At 44.9% G+C, this 19,506-nt stretch overlaps 1 protein-coding gene and 1 pseudogene across 3 annotated transcripts; both read left to right on the top strand.

Annotated features, from left to right (window-relative positions):
• Positions 1–7,477: 7,477 nt before the first annotated feature.
• LOC138800530 (perforin-1-like) lies at positions 7,478–11,388 on the top strand. 3 transcript variants are annotated; one of them, XM_069982272.1, is made up of 4 exons: positions 7,478–7,502; positions 9,096–9,647; positions 9,732–10,095; positions 10,258–11,388. In XM_069982272.1, exons 1-4 carry the CDS (start codon positions 7,492–7,494, stop codon positions 10,969–10,971), a joined length of 1,641 nt encoding a protein of 546 aa, XP_069838373.1. In that variant the 5' UTR covers positions 7,478–7,491; the 3' UTR covers positions 10,972–11,388. The 3 variants fall into 3 exon arrangements, with proteins under 3 accessions (XP_069838373.1, XP_069838374.1, XP_069838375.1); XM_069982273.1 differs by lacking the exon at positions 7,478–7,502 and adding an exon at positions 7,844–7,931; XM_069982274.1 differs by lacking the exon at positions 7,478–7,502 and adding an exon at positions 8,192–8,226.
• A 2,938-nt stretch (positions 11,389–14,326) lies between these two features.
• Positions 14,327–19,133, top strand: LOC138800529 (perforin-1-like; annotated as a pseudogene).
• The last annotated feature ends 373 nt before the right edge of the window (positions 19,134–19,506 follow it).

Genomic DNA, 19,506 nt, shown 5'->3' with positions numbered 1-19,506 from the left:
TAAAACTGTGGTGCGGTGATTGACAGAGAGCAGAGCCAATGGCTTCCATCACCGCGCCCCTCGTGGCCTTATGTCTGCAGTCACTTCACCTGTGACCCAGCGTTCATGTGATGTCGCTGAGCGCCGGGCAGAAGAGAAGACACCAAGGAATGCAGCGGAGCCAGGTGAGTATGAATGCCTATGTGGGGTATATGCCTACTGGGGGGGGGGGGGGTAAGCTAGTACCTAAAGGGGGGGCTACCTAGTACCTAAAGAAGGGTTCTAGCTACAGGGGGCTAATTACCAGGGAATGCTACCATGGGGTATACCACCTATTGGTGATATCCCCTCTCCTCTATGACATGGCTCTATTGATTCTAGTGTGGCCAGGTCACAGAACGGCCGGTGTCAGAGAAGATGATCTTCATTTCTGTTGAATTGGGTTGTAGGCGCATCCGTGTGCACCCACATGCCAATTCACAATAGCACACAATGGAGCATGCGGCCTGAGGCGCAGGATCCATTGTGTGAACTGACATGTTCTCTGCAGCCGCTATTCAAAGAATAGCGGCCGCAGAAAACTGACATGTCAGTTTTTTGTGTGGCCAGATGGAATCCCAGGCGGAGTGTATACTATGTGTATACACTCCGTCTGGGATCCCATTGATTCACATACAACGTATGTTTTGCATAAATCATGCTCAAAAAAGTGCAAGGCAGACTCCTGAACCAAGAGGAGCTGACAAAACTAGCGGTATCTAAAAAGGTCTACGTATCCTACTGCGCAGTGCTGGTTGACTGGGAAAACTCGGGCACCTTGCTACACCCAGATAATCGACAACTTCGCCTCATACTACCCTAGAAGGACGAGTAGCTTGCAAGTGCAGGGCAGAAGGCAGTCAGACATAGGTCTAAACGTAAGTATGAGGAATACTTCACTACTTATCTATCTACACTATAGTTCTGGCAGAGTACAAAATCTACACTGGGCAAGGGCTCCTCTGGCAAACTCCTCTCTTCTTCTCTCTACCTCTACAAAGCACTACCACTACTTCTACCGAAGCTTTACTCTTTACAAGCACCTACTTCTAAGAACTAAGTCAGCACTTGAATTTGTGTCAAGATTGTCTACAGAGTGTGTACTGTTTATTTGCCAATTCTACCGTAAATTGCTATATTTTTTATATCAAATGCACAAGATTCTGCTTCCTCTGTCAGCACTCACACCTATACTCACACCACCGCACACCTTGGGTTATTTTTCCCCTCTCTGTGGGTGGTGGTACCGACATCCCGGGTGAGTCAGTTGCCACTCCAGGTTGCCGTGACAAGAGCTGGGGGGCCCGCAACAAACCCGAAGGTGACCGACCATTTAGGGACAAAAAACGGCCATATACAATCAAGTACCAACATCACACCTGTGTGCTGGACTAGCACTGGCGTCACAACAAATAACATCACTGGCTGAGCTCACAGCAACAACAGTCCACTAGGCTAAAATCCATCACAGGGGGCGCTCTTTTCATGTCTATTGAAATTTATAGTTATCATCAGGTGCTCTCAGTGATGTCATTATCAGTATAACAATGGGGGTACTGTCAGTGATGTCACTATCAGTATAACAATGGGGGTACTGTCAGTGATGTCACTATCAGTATAACAATGGGGGTACTGTCAGTGATGTCACTATCAGTATAACAATGGGGGTACTGTCAGTGATGTCACTATCAGTATAACAATGGGGGTGCTCTCAGTGATGTCATTATCAGTATAACAATGGGGGTACTGTCAGTGATGTCACTATCAGCATAACAATGGGGGTATGGTCAGTGATGTCACTATCAGTATAACAATGGGGGTACTGTCAGTGATGTCACTATCAGTATAACAATGGGGGGACTGTCAGTGATGTCACTATCAGTATAACAATGGGGGTACTGTCAGTGATGTCATTATCAGTATAACAATGGGGGGACTGTCAGTGATGTCACTATCAGTATAACAATGGGGGACTGTCAGTGATGTCACTATCAGTATAACAATGGGGGGACTGTCAGTGATGTCACTATCAGTATAACAATGGGGGTACTGTCAGTGATGTCATTATCACTATAACAATGGGGGGACTGTCAGTGATGTCACTATCAGTATAACAATGGGGGACTGTCAGTGATGTCACTATCAGTATAACAATGGGGGTACTGTCAGTGATGTCATCAATATAACAATGGGGGTACTGTCAGAGCTGTCACTATCAGTATAACAATGGGGGGACTGTCAGTGATGTCACTATCAGTATAACAATGGGGGTGCTGTCAGTGATGTCACTATCAGTATAACAATGGGTCCATTCATAGTATAATAATATATCTGATCTCCTGGGTTATAGCTCTGGACCAGCGACTCCTCCAGCTCTGCTCTGCACTCCCCTCCCTGCACAATGCTGGCTCTGCTGTGCCTGTGCCTGATCCTCGGCTCCTCAGTGGCCTCTAGTGGTGAGTGCTGGTCATTACATCTCCCCCTGGGATTTCTCACTCTTATGATCATAATGAAGGAACTTACAGTAAGCTCAGCTTCGTGAACCCCATAGTTCGGCATTTGAATCTTGTTGCTGGAGAAGATGGATGCAGCCCTAGGGATGCTTGGAAAACATGGATATAGTGACAGTCTTTGGCTGGATGGATCCATCTCCTCCAGGCAGTGGGATGCTGAGCCATTGGCTTCCTGAGCTTCTCTAATCATGATATATCAATGTCATACACATGGATACAGTCAGGTGTCCGCCACACAGGTCACTTTTAATTATCTTTTTTCATCCTGTAGTTCGGGTCCGTCGGTCGTCCTTTACGGGGGAGTACGGTGCCGGAGGGGGCACTGCCTTCTCATTTACCTCCGAGCAGCTGAAGGGTCCGATAACCGGTCTGCGAGCGATGGAGACCACGACTTGCATCACTGGGTGAGATACTTTATATTGGTACATCTAACAGTGCCCAATTATTGTGATAGTGCCCCAGATGGTAATAGTCCCCAAATGGTAATAGTGCCCCAGATGGTAATAGTGCCCCAGATGGTAATAGTGCCCCTTATTGTAATAGTGCCCCAGATGGTAATAATCCCCAAATGGTAATAGTGCCCCAGATAGTAATAGTCCCCAAATGGTAATAGTGCCCCAGATGGTAATAGTCCCCCAGATGGTAATAGTGCCCCAGATGGTAATAGTCCCCCAGATGGTAATAGTGCCCCAGATGGTAATAGTCCCCCAGATGGTAATAGTGCCCCAGATGGTAATAGTGCCCCAGATGGTAATAGTCCCCAAATGGTAATAGTCCCCAAATGGTAATAGTGCCCCAGATGGTAATAGTGCCCCTTATTGTAATAGTGCCCCTTATTGTAATAGTGCCCCAGATGGTAATAGTGCCCCAGATGGTAATAGTGCCCCTTATTGTAATAGTCCCCCAGATGGTAATAGTCCTTCAGATGGTAATAGTGCCCCAGATGGTAATAGTGCCCCAGATGGTAATAGTGCCCCAGATGGTAATAGTGCCCCTTATTGTAATAGTCCCCCAGATGGTAATAGTCCTTCAGATGGTAATAGTGCCCCAGATGGTAATAGTGCCCCAGATGGTAATAGTCCCCCAGATGGTAATAGTGCCCCAGATGGTAATAGTGCCCCAGATGGTAATAGTCCCCCAGATGGTAATAGTGCCCCAGATGGTAATAGTGCCCAAGATGGTAATAGTGCCCCAGATGGTAATAGTGCCCCAGATGGTAATAGTCCCCAGATGGTAATAGTGCCCCAGATGGAAATAGTCCCCCAGATGGTAATAGCGCCCCAAATGGTAATAGTGCCCCAGATGGTAATAGTGCCCAAGATGGTAATAGTCCCCAAATGGTAATAGTGCCCCAGATGGTAATAGTGCCCCAGATGGTAATAGTGCCCCTTATTGTAATAGTGCCCCAGATGGTAATAGTGCCCAAGATGGTAATAGTGTCCCAGATGGTAATAGTGCCCCAGATGGTAATAGCCCCCAAATGGTAACAATGCCCCAGATGGTAATAGTGCCCCAGATGGTAATAGCCCCCAAATGGTAACAATGCCCCAGATGGTAATAGTGCCCCAGATAGTAATAGTGCCCCAAATGGTAATAGTGTCCCAGATGGTAATAGTGTCCCAGATGGTAATAGTGCCCGAGATGGTAATAGCGTCCCAGATGGTAATAGCGTCCCAGATGGTAATAGTGCCCCAAAAGGTAATAGTGTCACAGATGGTAATAGTGCCCCAGATGGTAATAGTGCCCCAGATGGTAATAGCGTCCCAGATGGTAATAGTGCCCCAGATAGTAATAGTGCCCCAAATGGTAATAGTCCCCAAATGGTAATAGTGTCCCAGATGGTAATAGTGCCCCAGATAGTAATAGTGCCCAAGATGGTAATAGTGCCCCAGATGGTAATAGTGCCCCAGATGGTAATAGTGCCCGAGATGGTAATAGTGTCCCAAATGGTAATAGTGTCCCAGATGGTAATAGTGCCCAAGATGGTAATAGTGCCCCAGATGGTAATAGCGTCCCAGATGGTAATAGTGTCCCAGATGGTAATAGTGCCCGAGATGGTAATAGTGCATCAGATGGTAATAGTGTCACAGATGGTAATAGTGCCCCAGATGGTAATAGTGCCCCAGATGGTAATAGTGCCCCAGATGGTAATAGCGTCCCAGATGGTAATAGTGTCCCAGATGGTAATAGTGCCCCAGATGGTAATAGCCCCCAAATGGTAATAGTGCCCAAATTGTAATAGTGTCCCAGATGGTAATAGTGCCCCAGATGGTAATAGTGTCCCAGATGGTAATAGTGCCCCAGATGGTAATAGTGCCCCAGATGGTAATAGTGCCCCAGATAGTAATAGTGTCCAAGATGTTAATAGTGCCCCAGATGGTAATAGTGCCCCAGATGGTAATAGTGCCCCAGATAGTAATAGTGTCCAAGATGTTAATAGTGCCCCAGATGGTAATAGTGCCCCAGATGGTAATAGTGTCCCAGATAGTAATAGTGCCCCTTATTGTAATAGTGCCCCAGATGGTAATAGTGCCCCAGATGGTGATAGTGCCCCAGATGGTGATAGTGCCCCAGATGGTAATAGTGCCCGAGATGGTAATAGTGTCCCAAATGGTAATAGTGTCCCAGATGGTAATAGTGCCCAAGATGGTAATAGTGCCCCAGATGGTAATAGCGTCCCAGATGGTAATAGTGTCCCAGATGGTAATAGTGCCCGAGATGGTAATAGTGCATCAGATGGTAATAGTGTCACAGATGGTAATAGTGCCCCAGATGGTAATAGTGCCCCAGATGGTAATAGTGCCCCAGATGGTAATAGCGTCCCAGATGGTAATAGTGTCCCAGATGGTAATAGTGCCCCAGATGGTAATAGCCCCCAAATGGTAATAGTGCCCAAATTGTAATAGTGTCCCAGATGGTAATAGTGCCCCAGATGGTAATAGTGTCCCAGATGGTAATAGTGCCCCAGATGGTAATAGTGCCCCAGATGGTAATAGTGCCCCAGATAGTAATAGTGTCCAAGATGTTAATAGTGCCCCAGATGGTAATAGTGCCCCAGATGGTAATAGTGCCCCAGATAGTAATAGTGTCCAAGATGTTAATAGTGCCCCAGATGGTAATAGTGCCCCAGATGGTAATAGTGTCCCAGATAGTAATAGTGCCCCTTATTGTAATAGTGCCCCAGATGGTAATAGTGCCCCAGATGGTGATAGTGCCCCAGATGGTGATAGTGCCCCAGATGGTGATAGTGCCCACCCCATGTAACCCGCGCACAGTAATAATGCTTCCTAAATACTAATAATGCACAATATATCCCCATTTTACTGTAACTAGTCCCCCTTCCTGGCCGCACACTTTATTAAGGCCCCATTTGTCCCTTCACATCTGGTCCAGCAATAACCGAGCCTTATATAGTATAGAGGTACGGCTCTCGGAGGAAAAACTGGAATTAGCTTTGTTGTTAAGGGGTTAAGGCTCATCCTGTGCCCCCAGACTTTATGCCTGGCCCCTTACATCTCCTTCTTCCCATGTCAGGCAGCTGTGCCTTCCCTCTAAGACAGTCTTTTCTGATCATGTTCTTGTCTTCCTCAGGATTCAGCTCCAGTTTGGTGGCATCTGGGGCCCTTACCATGGGCATCCATCAGGAACGCCCCTTGAGATCTTACTGCAACCGGGAGAGAACATCACGCAGGTGTCGGGGAAAGTTAACTCATATGTTAGTGAGCTGTTCTTTGTGACCAGCCGGGGGAGAATCTTTAAATGTGGTCAGCCCTCCGGCACCAGCTTCAATGATTTCCCCCTGGTTGACGGCACCGTCCTCCGCTATGTGAGCGGACGGTATACAAGTTATTTAACCGGCATTGGTTTCCATTGGGGGGAAAACCCAAAATAAAGTCCAAAGGATGGGACCCTCAATAGGAGTTGATTTTAGAATAATCTAGAGCATCCTAGAACCGGATCCATGGATAAGACTGCTTCTATCTCTCCAATCACTTTACAGCTTAGAAGAAGTTGGCGTCATGTAGTCCCAGTGTTGGCACGACCATATCATTGTGCCAACACCAGAATACACATAAATATAACACGGCGGCGCCATCTTTTCCCATCACTACTTTAAGTAATGTACACTGAATAAACGACAGATTTTTATGATAAAAGGTTTTGTGTATCTTTTTTTACAAGTATCTCGTTATGCAGTGCTAAAGCCTAAAGGTGGGGTAACTACCATCGTCTTCATCAGGGGTGACAATCCTTTCAGTAGTCAGGACGTTTCCTAAAGCTACAGGATCGTCTGCAGTGGAGCAAAGAGCAGATAAATCCAAAGTACTCCATTGATTTTTACTCGGCCATCTTGGGGAACCTTGAGTGGCTAGCTACGGCCGGCTGTACAATCTCTCTGGCAAGAGACGGAATCTTCCTAAACCGCCAGTATCTCCGATCAAGATTATCCACAAGTTACGTCACCCCGGCAGAGCACCGTTACACTTAGGCAAGGCATTGCACCTTACGGCCAACGCTATTTTTTGTTTTGCACTAAAGATTTGCTCAGCAAAGTGTTTCACCTGTTTAAGAACTCGACTAGTTTCTCGGCTATACACCTACACCTGTTTTATACCTCAAAGTCTCATGTCAGTATACCTGGGGGTTAAAATACCACTCGGTGGCATGACAAGTACCTACTCGGTACCCCAACACTCAGCCACCCCACTAGCCACCTGTATGGTCGTCCTAAGAGCAGAACATGTAAAAGTCATATATCAAACCCCCTGAGATTCTGTGCGGTTTTTATTGTTATAATGAAGCTCAGGAATTCCTTATATCAGGAAGATCTGGATGTGTATTCAACATTCGAGGAAAACATCTTATCTGTCTGTGCCCTTTGTATCTCTAAGTGACATTAACCTTGTGGGCACCGCTCAGTCCCCGCACCCTGCAGATACCCAGGGGGAAGCTGGCACTGATGGGGTTAAGGTGAGGCTGCTCCACTGCTCTCTACTATATGATTGATGTCATATCATAACTAGATGCCCAAGGGTCCTGTATATACAGATGATGAGAGTCCCAGTCACCCCCCTGCAGCCTGATCCCACCATTTCTCATCTGGCCCTGTATATATATATATATGTGTGTGTGTGTATGTGTGTGTATGTATGTGAGTGTGTGTGTGTGTGTGTGTATGTGTGTGTGTGTGTGTGTATGTGTGTATGTATGTGTGTGTGTGTATGTGTGTGTGTGTGGTCACAGACACATACATATATATGCAGGGAGGTGTGCGATATCTCCATCAGGAAGAGGAAGCTCAGCACGTAAACATCCAGGTCTGAATACCACAGGAGAAACAGAAAGTCAGCAAGAAATACATGGGAAGATTTCTATAGGCATCTGCTAGACAACTGGACGGTATTTATACTTTTAAGTCTTGGAAATCCCTTTAAGCATAACTATGAGCCCCTCTCATATCCATTAAGGGTCAGGTAGGGGTCACGGACCTTGTCTCATCTTGTACCATATCAGCTCGAGCACAGTCAGGATTTCTGAGCTTTGGACTGACATCTCTGTGGTCTTCTTCTCTGATCTTTAGCCCATTCCTGGTTACGTTGCCATTACACTGGTTGTGGATTGATCTTGTAAACCTTCCATACCATTGCCTAGATTCCCATCTGTACCCCAAGTGGCTGTGACTCTCTTCAGCGAGGTATTGTGACTTCATGGCCTTCACAGTGTGCACTGACAGGGTTTTCTGTGGCCACTATTCACTGAATAGCGGCCACAGAAAACTGATATGTCAGTTGTTTGCGGCAGCGCTAAGGATCCAGGCCGGAGCGTATACCATATATATATACGCTCAGGCCGGGATCCCATAGAGGGCAAGGTAACTTATATTTTCGTAACAATCACACCGTTGTTGCAATGTTTTTAAGAAAACATACGTAGTGTGAACATAACCTAACTTTGCAAATGCTACTGATCCTGATCGGTTCCGGATCCTCAGCCTAGTTTCCTCACTATGCTCCCAGCTCCTTGGACACTACTCCTGGTACTTGACGTGCTACAACTGATTCTCATTCCTGGCTGTTCCTGACTATGCTACTGTCTAGTCACTTGCGTACTATGTCTTTACCTGTAGTGATGCCCATGGTCATCTTCTGTCTCCTGTCTGTTGTCCTAGTCATAAACCTTAGCTCCGTTCCTGAACATGGAAGCTCCAATGGTGCCATCATAACCAATTTGTGACTTCTGTAAGGACTACCATATGAAAAGAGTTCTCACAATCTCACATAGGTTAAAGGTTTCAAATAAGTTCCCTTGATTTGGCATAGCTATGTGGATGCTATCTGCTATGTGGATGTGTTCGTTCTCCTGTTATGTGTCTTCATATATTGACATCCAATCATTACTCCATATTCTTAAGGTTCACAGTGTGGCTAAAGCATGAGCAAGGTCCTTCATTATTGGTCCAATGTCTATTGTTTCATACATGGGTCACAATATGGGGTGGTCCTTGTAATATATTTGCAGGGATTCTCATTGTATCTTTGACAAAACTTTGCTCTTTTCTTCTAGGACACTTCCAGTAATGGGGTCCAAGCTGCACCTTATGTTCTGGCTTCTTCTTCTCCTCCATCATAGACCTTCTATGAGCTCACACCCTACTAACTCTGGGTGTAGACCTGGCACAAAGAAGGAGTGCAAGGAGGCTAAGTTTGTCCCAGGCCATACTCTGTTAGGAGAAGGCATTAATATTGTCACCATGGAGGCCACCGGCTCTTTCCTTCTTGATCTACAGGAAGTTGGAAAGAAATGTGTGATATGTGATAATCCCCATAACATGAACATGCCGCAGAAACTCCCCAAGGCTCTGGTGGACTGGAGACCCGAGACCTCGTGTTCCAGGAATATACAAAGCTTGGTGTCTCGGTCCGCGGTGGCAGTTGCCGAAGAATCCACTTCATCAGTGCAGAACGACTGGAAGGTTGGCCTCAACGTGAACCTTGTGGTAAAAGCGAAAACAGCGTTGGGAGGGTCTCAGAGTAAGATGGTAAAGTTCGCAGATAGCAAAAGCGTCAATGACAATTACAGCTTCCTGAGCCAGAAGTTAGAATGTTCCTTTTACAGGTATGACCCGTGTCTGCAAGTCACTAGTATATGAATATAACGTCTTAACATCTGCGTACAAGTGTTTGGTCTTTGTTATTTCAGTTTTCGCCTGGGATCAAAAGCCTCGCTAACTCCTCACTTTCAGAAATCTTTGGAAGAACTTCCAGCTTCCTATAAGAAGAGCTCGAAGGCTAAATACAGACGTCTGATAGAGAGCTTTGGCACACACTATATCACCCATGTGAAAGTGGGGGGTTGGACCCAGGAGGTCACGGCAGTGAGAACATGTGAAGTGGCTATGAATGGTTTAAAGATGGACGAGGTGAAGGATTGCCTTACGGTTGAAGCTGAGGTTGGGATATTTAAAAACTCTGTCAGCTCCAAAGTCGACCGCTGCAAAAACATATTAAACAAAATGGGATATGTGGGTGATTTCCATCAAGCATTCAGTGAGCGCGCATGGAAGGTGAGTCGTCATTGGTAGTGAATGATAATTGATGACAACCAATGGCCATTTGTCAGGTTTCCTCATTAGTTGTCGTCACTTCGATTGTTTATACTGTGAGTTAAATCATATAAAAGTCAAAGTGTTCCGATCTAAATGTTAAACTATCATCTCCATTCCCAGGTGATCGGAGGAAACGCAACATTTGATCTTCTCTCACCCGTAAAAGCCACTCCTGAAGTTTTCGACAAATGGATGGAAAGCCTGAAGACTTACCCGGGGCTGGTTTCCTATTCCTTAGATTCCATCCATAACTTGGTGAGAACAAAGGGTAGAAAGAAAAGGAACCTCCGGCTGGCCGTAAGTGAGTACATCAAGGCGAAGGCTTTAACGCAGAACTGCTCTTGTCCTGGCCGCCAGGTTATCAGCCACGGAGATGACTGCTCGTGTACATGTAAAGCTTCTGGGTACTCGAGTCCTGACTGCTGCCCATCATATCGAGGAGCGGCCCGGCTTATCCTGACCGCCATACATGCCACTAATCTGGTACATGATGTGGGGTCAGTGGGAGACGGTTATGTGGTGTTTAGATTTGGTGGCGCTTATAGACGATCCTCAACAATCATGAATAACAAAAACCCTACATGGAATGAGAGATTTGACTTGGGAATTGTACAGCTCAATCCTTCTAAAACGTATACGATAGAGGTCTGGGACAAGGACGTAAGATATGATGACTTAGAGGGAAGATGTGTAAGACTTCTGACCTCAGGTAGTACAACTCAAAGCTGTCCCCTAAGGAGAGGCATCTTCATATATTCTCTAAGTGTTACTTGTGCCGATCACCTTGCTGGGCCCTTCTGCCAGGATTATATCCCAGAACCCCAAAGGGTTTAGTGAAGGATCCAATATGTTCCTCATCACATGGGTATATATATATATATTAGAGATGAGCGAGCCAGGCCAAGGTTTGAGAACCATTGGCATTTGACTCCTGCTGTCTTCCTGTTCCGTAGTGAAGGTGGAGACAGCCCAAATAGAGACACATCCTATGACAGGACTTGGACCTTCTCCACCTTCTCTATGGAATGGGAAGACAGCGGGATTCGAAAGCCGATGGTTCTCAAACCTTGGCCTGGCTCGCTCATCTCTACTATATATATATATATATATATATATATATATATATATGTATCTTTATATATCCTTGACATATATATATATCCTTGATTTTTAAACTTACTTAGAGGCAGATATGAGACAGTTGAGAAGAGCTAAGCGGAAACGTGTCCTGTTATTGTGTCATTTGACAATAAAAACCACTTCATTGCTGAAAGTTTGGTCAGTGTTGGGAATCCTTATTCATAATAATGCTGTCTAGCAGAAGACTATCCTATCGACAGCTAACCATGGAGCAGATGACACAAAGCAGATCAGTGCTATAACCTGATCAGAGGAGCAGAGCCAATGATGGATAACAACCATCTCAGCTTCATCACCTGTAGTGGTCACAGTCCTCAGCCCTGCACTGGTCATACTGGTTAATTTACTGTGAAAATATCCATATAATCCACATTTACTAAAACTGTCAAAGTGCAAACACTGGCTAAAGCGAGCCCCATTCTTTCAGGTCAGTGCTCACTTCCCGCTCACCGCATTGTGCTATTACACACACAGACAGCGAGTGGGAAGCAGCAGGAGGAGCTGCCCGAACGATCCTTAGATTAACTCAGCGGCGGCCTGCTGTCATCACTCCTGTAGCACGGAGCGAGGCGCAGCAGATTGATCCTGATCTTTGTGTGTCGGCTCATCGTTGCTATTAAACGGAATGATTATCGGCCTGAACAGTCGGTAATCGATATATATATTAAGATGAAGCAGGACAATTTTTGTAATAGGAACAACAACAAATTATGAAGTAGAGAATAGAAGATAAAAACAATGATAAAGCGTGAATCACTGGATCTATGATTAGTCCTCCATTGTGCCTGGCATCAGGTCTGGGCTGGGATGGCAGATTGTCGTAGCCTTGTTTCTGCGATAGCCGATAAAATGAGAGATTTTGTATGTCATGAAGAGCGGGGCGTTTGTTGCACCCAGACCAAACCAAGAGGGTGTGCAGATAAAGGGGACGAGGGCCGACATACAACAGTATGACTGAATGTTCTGGGTGTCTATCTGGGACAGGTAAGGAGGCGCACAGTATGGCAGCACGGTGGCTCAGCGGTTAGCATGGTTGGCTTGTAGCACTGGGGTTATGAGTTCAGAGCCCACCAAGGTAATCATCTGCATGGAGATTATATGTTCTCCATGGGTTTTTATGGGTTCCCTCTGGGTACTCTGGTTTCCTACCACACGGAAGGATAAGCTGGCATCAGAACTTACCCCTCTCCTCCATAAAAAAAAGCAACTTTCTGCCATGTCAAATGTTTGTGTGTATGGGGAGGACAATAAGCGTGTATGGGGAGGATGGGGGGGATAACCGTGTATGGGAAAGATGGTAGAAATAACAGTGTATGGGGAGGATGGGAGAGAGAAACGTGTATGGGGAGGATGGGAGAGATAACAGTGTATGGGGAGGATGGGAGAGAGAAACGTGTATGGGGAGGATGGGAGAGAGAAACGTGTATGGGGAGGATGGGAGAGATAACAGTGTATGGGGAGGATGGGAGAGAGAAACGTGTATGGGGAGGATGGGAGAGAGAAACGTGTATGGGGAGGATGGGAGAGATAACAGTGTATGGGGAGGATGGGAGAGAGAAACGTGTATGGGGAGGATGGGAGAGAGAAACGTGTATGGGGAGGATGGGAGAGATAACAGTGTATGGGGAGGATGGGAGAGATAACAGTGTATGGGGAGGATGGGAGAGATAACAGTGTATGGGGAGGATGGGAGAGAGAAACGTGTATGGGGAGGATGGGAGAGATAACAGTGTATGGGGAGGATGGGAGAGAGAAACGTGTATGGGGAGGATGGGAGAGATAACAGTGTATGGGGAGGATGGGAGAGAGAAACGTGTATGGGGAGGATGGGAGAGATAACAGTGTATGGGGAGGATGGGAGAGATAACAGTGTATGGGGAGGATGGGAGAGAGAAACGTGTATGGGGAGGATGGGAGAGATAACAGTGTATGGGGAGGATGGGAGAGAGAAACGTGTATGGGGAGGATGGTAGAAATAACAGTCTATATCAGAGATGCAAAGATAGATGGCACTACCTAGGCTCCACTTGCACCGATCACACCTGGGGTAACTTGGACCATATGCCGGCGGTGCTCCTGCTAGAAGTCACACGTGAGTACTAAATAGCAAAAGAAGAAAACGCAGGGCACTCACCGTCTGTTGCAATTCAGACCATCCGCTTTATTTTGAGATGCAGGAGTAGCGGGGGAGACAGGAATGGGTGACCGCAGTTTCGCGGCGTGTGCTTTGAGAGAGATAACTGTTATGGGGAGTACAGGAGGGATTACAGCATATGGGCACCTATAAGAGATCACCTGTGGGTTGTATAGTGAGATAAGTTGGTTTATAATGGTTCATATCCATATCATCTGACCACCATATATGATAGATGACTGGCCAGTCCCACTAACACACGTCTAATGTGTATGGTGACCTACGGAGATGTTGCTTAAAAGAATAAAGGTCTACAGAGAATCCCTTCTATATAATACATAAATTTGCTTAGATTAGGATTAAACAGGCCTTCCGGGTGATGAAATGGGCGGAGGTCCCCAACCAGACCGACAAGGAACCAACACAGGCAGCAACAAGGTACTGGAGAAGTGCAGAGAGCACAGGGGGTAGATGTATCGATCATAGGCCATAATCCGCACCACACTGCAAGGGTCAGAGATATTCAGAGAGGCTGAAAACTCGTACTCAAGCCCAGAGACAGCCACACGACAAGCTGATCCAGAGTAATGGAGCGTTTTATACAAGGTCATGAAAGAAGTGATTAAAGGTCACAGCGTAGGCTGTACATGTATGACATAGCGTGTAGGTTTCTTCCATCGCATGGATAAGGGGCTCCTGACGTTCACCCGATGGCAGCTGTTGGGGCAGAGAACGGCTGTCACGGACTCCACAAACTTGCAAAGTTTTATCTTTGATTAAATAGAAGGAATCAATACTTTCAAGGCGTGCCGGAAGATTTCTCTCTATATATACACTAATAATATATCTTATCTGTCTGTACTATTATATGCACCATATGATGATCGCCATATGGTACCCGGATACCAGAGGATCCTATATATACAGATGATGGGAGTCACAGTCACATCCCTGCAGACGGACACCAGGTAAGTGTCTCATCCTCCTCGTCCATATGTTTTAAAGGGCCGAAACATTGTTTGTAATATCAGATGCGAGGAGCTGACCCAGGAAGCCCAAGGGACTAGATCACAATGGGGGTACTGTCAATGATGTCACTATCAGTATAACAATGGGGGGACTGCCAGTGATGTCACTATCAGTATAACAATGGGGGGACTGTCAGCGATGTCATCAGTATAACAATAGGGGTACTGTCAGTGATGTCGCTATCAGTATAACAATGGGGGTACTGTCAGTGATGTCACTATCAGTATAACAATGGGGGGACTGTCAGTGATGTCACTATCAGTATAACAATGGGGTACTGACAGTGCTGTCACTATCAGTATAACAATGGGGTACTGTCAGTGATTTCACTATCAGTATAACAATGGGGGTACTGTCAGTGATGTCACTATCAGTATAACAATGGGGGTACTGTCAGTGATGTCACTATCAGTATAACAATGGGGGGACTGTCGGTGATGTCACTATCAGTATAACAATGGGAGTACTGTCGGTGATGTCACTATCAGTATAACAATGGGGGTACTGTCAGTGATGTCACTATCAGTATAACAATGGGGGGACTGTCGGTGATGTCACTATCAGTATAACAATGGGGGTACTGTCAGTGCTGTCACTATCAGTATAACAATGGGGGTACTGTCAGTGATGTCACTATCAGTATAACAATGGGGGTGCTGTCAGTGATGTCACTATCAGTATAACAATGGGGGTACTGTCGGTGATGTCACTATCAGTATAACAATGGGGGGACTGTCGATGATGTCACTATCAGTATAACAATGGGGGTATGGTCAGTGATGTCACTATCAGTATAACAATGGGAGTACTGCCAGTGATGTCACTATCAGTATAACAATGGGGGGACTGTCGGTGATGTCACTATCAGTATAACAATGGGGGTACTGTCAGTGATGTCACTATCAGTATAACAATGGGGGACTGTCAGTGATGTCACTATCAGTATACAAACAGGATAAAATACTTTCGGCCTCCTGAGTAATATTGGAGCACACCTGTTATTATACTCCTGTGTCCCTCACAGCTATGATGCATGGAGGAAGAGGGAGCAGCAGGTTCTCCTGGTGATCAATCTTGGCTTTAGCCCGCCAGCTCCAGTAGCGCCATCACTACCAGTCAGTGACTACTGCAGGGACCATGATCTGCACGCCCTCTTGCCACATAGTCCACATCTTTGGGAGGGATAGTATTAGAAACTGGGGGCTTCCCTAGATGCTGTCCCCCAAAATATTCTACATCAAACAGACTGCAGCTGAAAGAGTCCATATTCCGGAATATGACTGTATACACAGTATTTTTTATTACTTTTTTATGGTTTTTCAATGCTACGTTAGCAAAAGGTTGTGTGGCTTTACTGAAAAAAGGCATGCCTAGTATGAAACCTCATGTGCCAAAACTGTAAGCCATGAATGTATAAGATACTGCAGGAAAGTAAGCCAGCCAATAACTGGTCTAAACCTAGACTAAACAAAACCACCAGAACGAGCCATTGTAGAAGCCGATATGCGTCTACCGATCCAAGAGAAGTTACAAAACCCATTATAACTCACAGTCATTATAAACTGTCCAATACTTTTTTAGTAAGTCTTACCAATATAATGAAGAACCCAATCATGATGTAAAACTTATCGGCTCTTCTGTAACTTCACGGTTCTCCAAAATGTCCTCTCATATATTATTAATACAATGTCTACTCTCTGTTTCATACATGGACTACAAATTGTGATTCTCATTGCTACCTATTTGTATGGCTCCTTCTTCTAGGACATTTCAGCCATGGAGCCCAAGCTGGGTCTGTTGTTCTGGCTTCCTCTCCTCCTCCATCACAGACCTTCTATGAGTTCGCCCTTTCCTAGATCTGGTTGCAGACCCGACACCCGACAAGAATGCAAGAATGATCATTTTGTTCCAGGCCATACTCTGTTGGGAGAAAGCTTCGATATTGTCACCATGAAGAGAACTGGACATTTTCTTCTTGATCTACAGGAAGTTGAAAATGAATGTATGATGTGTCATAACCCTTACACCAACACCTGGCAGAAACTACCCAAGGCAATGGTGGACTGGAGACCGGAGGCTTCATGTTCCCGAGACATACAAAGTGCGGTGCTTCGGTCTACAGTGGCCGTAGCTGAAGAAGAAACCTCTGTAGTGGAAAACAATTGGAAAGTCGGCCTCAACCTGAACTTTATAGTGAACGTAAAGACGGCTATGGGAGGGTCCAATAGTCAGACGGCCAAGTTCGCCAATAGTAAAACCGTCACTGACAATTACAGCTTCCTGAGCCACAAGTTAGAGTGTGTCTTCTACAGGTATGACCCGATCTGGTACTCAGTGGGGTAGAATTTTTAAATATTTGGTAAAATTACAGTATTATGCATGTTTATGTATGTAATTTGTTCTTTTTTCTTTCAGTTTTAGCCTTAGTGAGGTAAATGCTTCACTAACGTCCCATTTTAGATCCGCTTTGGAAACACTTCCTGATTCTTACGATAGGGACAAATACATGGGACTGATAAACAGATATGGCACGCACACTATGTCACCCAAGTTAAAGCCGGAGGTCGGACCCAAGATCTGACTGCAGTGAGGACGTGTGAGGTGGCTATGAATGGTTTTACGATGGACGAGGTCAGGAAGTGCCTTTCGGCTGAAGCTGAGCTCGGAATATTCAAGAACTCAGTTAGTTCCGAAGTGAAACGCTGCAGAAGTAAATTAGAACAATCAGGATTCACGGGTGATTTTCACCAAGCGTTTAATGACCGTAAAAGCAATGTGAGTTGTTAACTTGGTTCTGCCACCCAAGATTTATTATATATAAGTTATATTTGAGCCATCACTATGGGCAGAGTAAAAAAAAAAAAAACTTCTCTGGCTGATTGCAATAAAGCTGAATATAAAAGTTCTGAGGAATATTAGCGACCCATGTATAAAGAATAGTGATCAGCTGACCAAGGAGAAAACACTTGTTCATTGGCTGTAGCCTCAATAATCATTGTTTATTAGCAGCTAATTATATGGTGTAAATAAGTATCTGCAGCCAACAATGATGCTTTGAACGTTCAGCGTTTGCTTGTTGCAGCCCATCATGGCCTCAAGTCTAGGAAGAAACAGAGATTGTTATTTAAATATAGGATATTATGGTGAAAGGCTCTCATGAAGGATTTTTTTCTTTAACTTATCCAAAGGAAAGGTTAGGCTGGGTACATCTGTGTAGCATAGGTTTACATGAGTTAAACAATGTTGTTATTGTGCAATTGATCATTGTAGCAGGTCACATCTTTTGTTACCTAAATGAGACAGTTTGAGTGCTCATAGCATTTTAAAAATCAAGGTAAAAGGCTGCCTTGAACAATTCCTCTCATTGACTTATCTAAGAGAAAGGTGAGGTTGGACACATCTTTATATAGTTGTTTGCGAGGTTTGAGAATTTACAACAGAGAAATATATCTATATATCAACTACTTAGTACTGACTTACAATGGATTTTTTTTTTACATGAAAATAAATGGGACAACTAATGAATTGTTGGTTTGCATCCCTTAAAGGGATACAAAACTTAATTAACAAGTATAATTTCTTCTTTATACAAGATTTTACGTTGAGTGGCAGCAGTAAAGGACGACAAGGGCCACTCTGCTGCCACCAATATTCGTATCAGGAACAACACAGCTGTCCACGTCCTGCAGTTCCCAGTTCCCTGCCGCACAGCACTGTTAATACAGAGAAGGGCGCCCCCACTTGTGTATCATACATACTGTATTGTAGGAGGAAACTAATGTTCTGCAACACATATTTGATGACAATAGGTGGACTTCTTTTTATTCTTAATCCTGAATATTTGTAGACTTGATATACATGAATGACTTGTTCTGATATAATTTTCATCTTCATTTACAGGTGATCGGAGGGAGCGTAACATTTGATCTTCTCTCACCTGAAATTGCCACTTCCAAAACTTATGAGGCCTGGATGGAAAGCCTGAAGACTCGTCCTGGTCTGGTTTTCTATTCCTTAAATTCCCTCCATAACTTGGTGAGAAAGGAGGGTCCAAAGAAACAGAATCTCATGAAGGCCATAAGTGATTACATAAAGGAGAAGGCTTTAGAGCAGAAGTGTTCTTGTCGAGGAAGCCAAGGAGATGACTGCTCGTGTACCTGTAAAGCCTCTGGCTACACCGGCTCTGACTGCTGCCCGACACATCGAGGAGCGGCCCGGCTTATCCTGACCGTCATATCTGCCTCCGGTCTGAAAGGAGGTGACTTTGGGTCAAAGGCGGACGGCTACGTGATATTCAAGTTTGGAAGTACTACTAAAACATCCTCAATGATCAAGAACAACAACAATCCCAAATGGAACGAAAGATATGATTTGGGACCTGTAGAGCTCAACCCTATTAAAAAGTACACAATAGAGCTTTGGGACAAGGACGACAACCCTGACGACTTGCTGGGAAAATGTGAGAAACCTCTCAGTGCCGGTGATATTACTGAGACCTGTCGCTCTAAGTCAGGGGACCTCACATATTCACTCATGGTTACTTGCGCCGATCACCTCGGGGGGCCGTTTTGCCTGGATTATGTCCCAATACACCCAAGTGCCTAACCAAGGGCCCAATATACCCCATATGAAAAAAAATGCTGTACTATTAGATATATTTTTCCTTGCTATGTAATTTTCATACTTAGATTTGATTCGCTCATTATACACTGGGGCCATAATCCATATATTCCACCAGTTTCCAGGAAGATTACTGGTATGTGGCAAAATATACTGGGTATACATCTGAATAATGAATGTACTCTGCAAAATGAATAAAATGAAGAAAATTGACATGAAAAATTAATGTCAAACATATTAGACAAACCATTTACCATGTAACTCAGTGTATAAGACGGTCTTTTATTTTTTTTAGCTGACATTCTGTTTTTTGTTTGTTTTGCTTATTCTGCTTTCTCTATATGATAAAGAGCATTTTAAAGTGATCTTCTGCGTTACTTTTTCCAGTTTTTGGAGGGTTTTGTATCTTGGCTTCTGTGGATATACAGTCACTGTTACCATTAGTC

This window comes from Dendropsophus ebraccatus, chromosome 9 (genome assembly GCF_027789765.1).
Source record: "Dendropsophus ebraccatus isolate aDenEbr1 chromosome 9, aDenEbr1.pat, whole genome shotgun sequence".
Taxonomy (NCBI): domain Eukaryota; kingdom Metazoa; phylum Chordata; class Amphibia; order Anura; family Hylidae; genus Dendropsophus; species Dendropsophus ebraccatus.
This window is presented reverse-complemented; position numbering and strand designations above follow the sequence as displayed.

What these genes read in the sequence shown, in the direction of transcription:
- LOC138800530 (XM_069982272.1), top strand. An exon ending in TTAGAATGTTCCTTTTACAG is followed by an intron (nt 9,648 to 9,731) that starts GTATGACCCGTG and finishes TTGTTATTTCAG; the next exon opens with TTTTCGCCTGGGATCAAAAG. An exon ending in TCAGTGAGCGCGCATGGAAG is followed by an intron (nt 10,096 to 10,257) that starts GTGAGTCGTCAT and finishes CTCCATTCCCAG; the next exon opens with GTGATCGGAGGAAACGCAAC.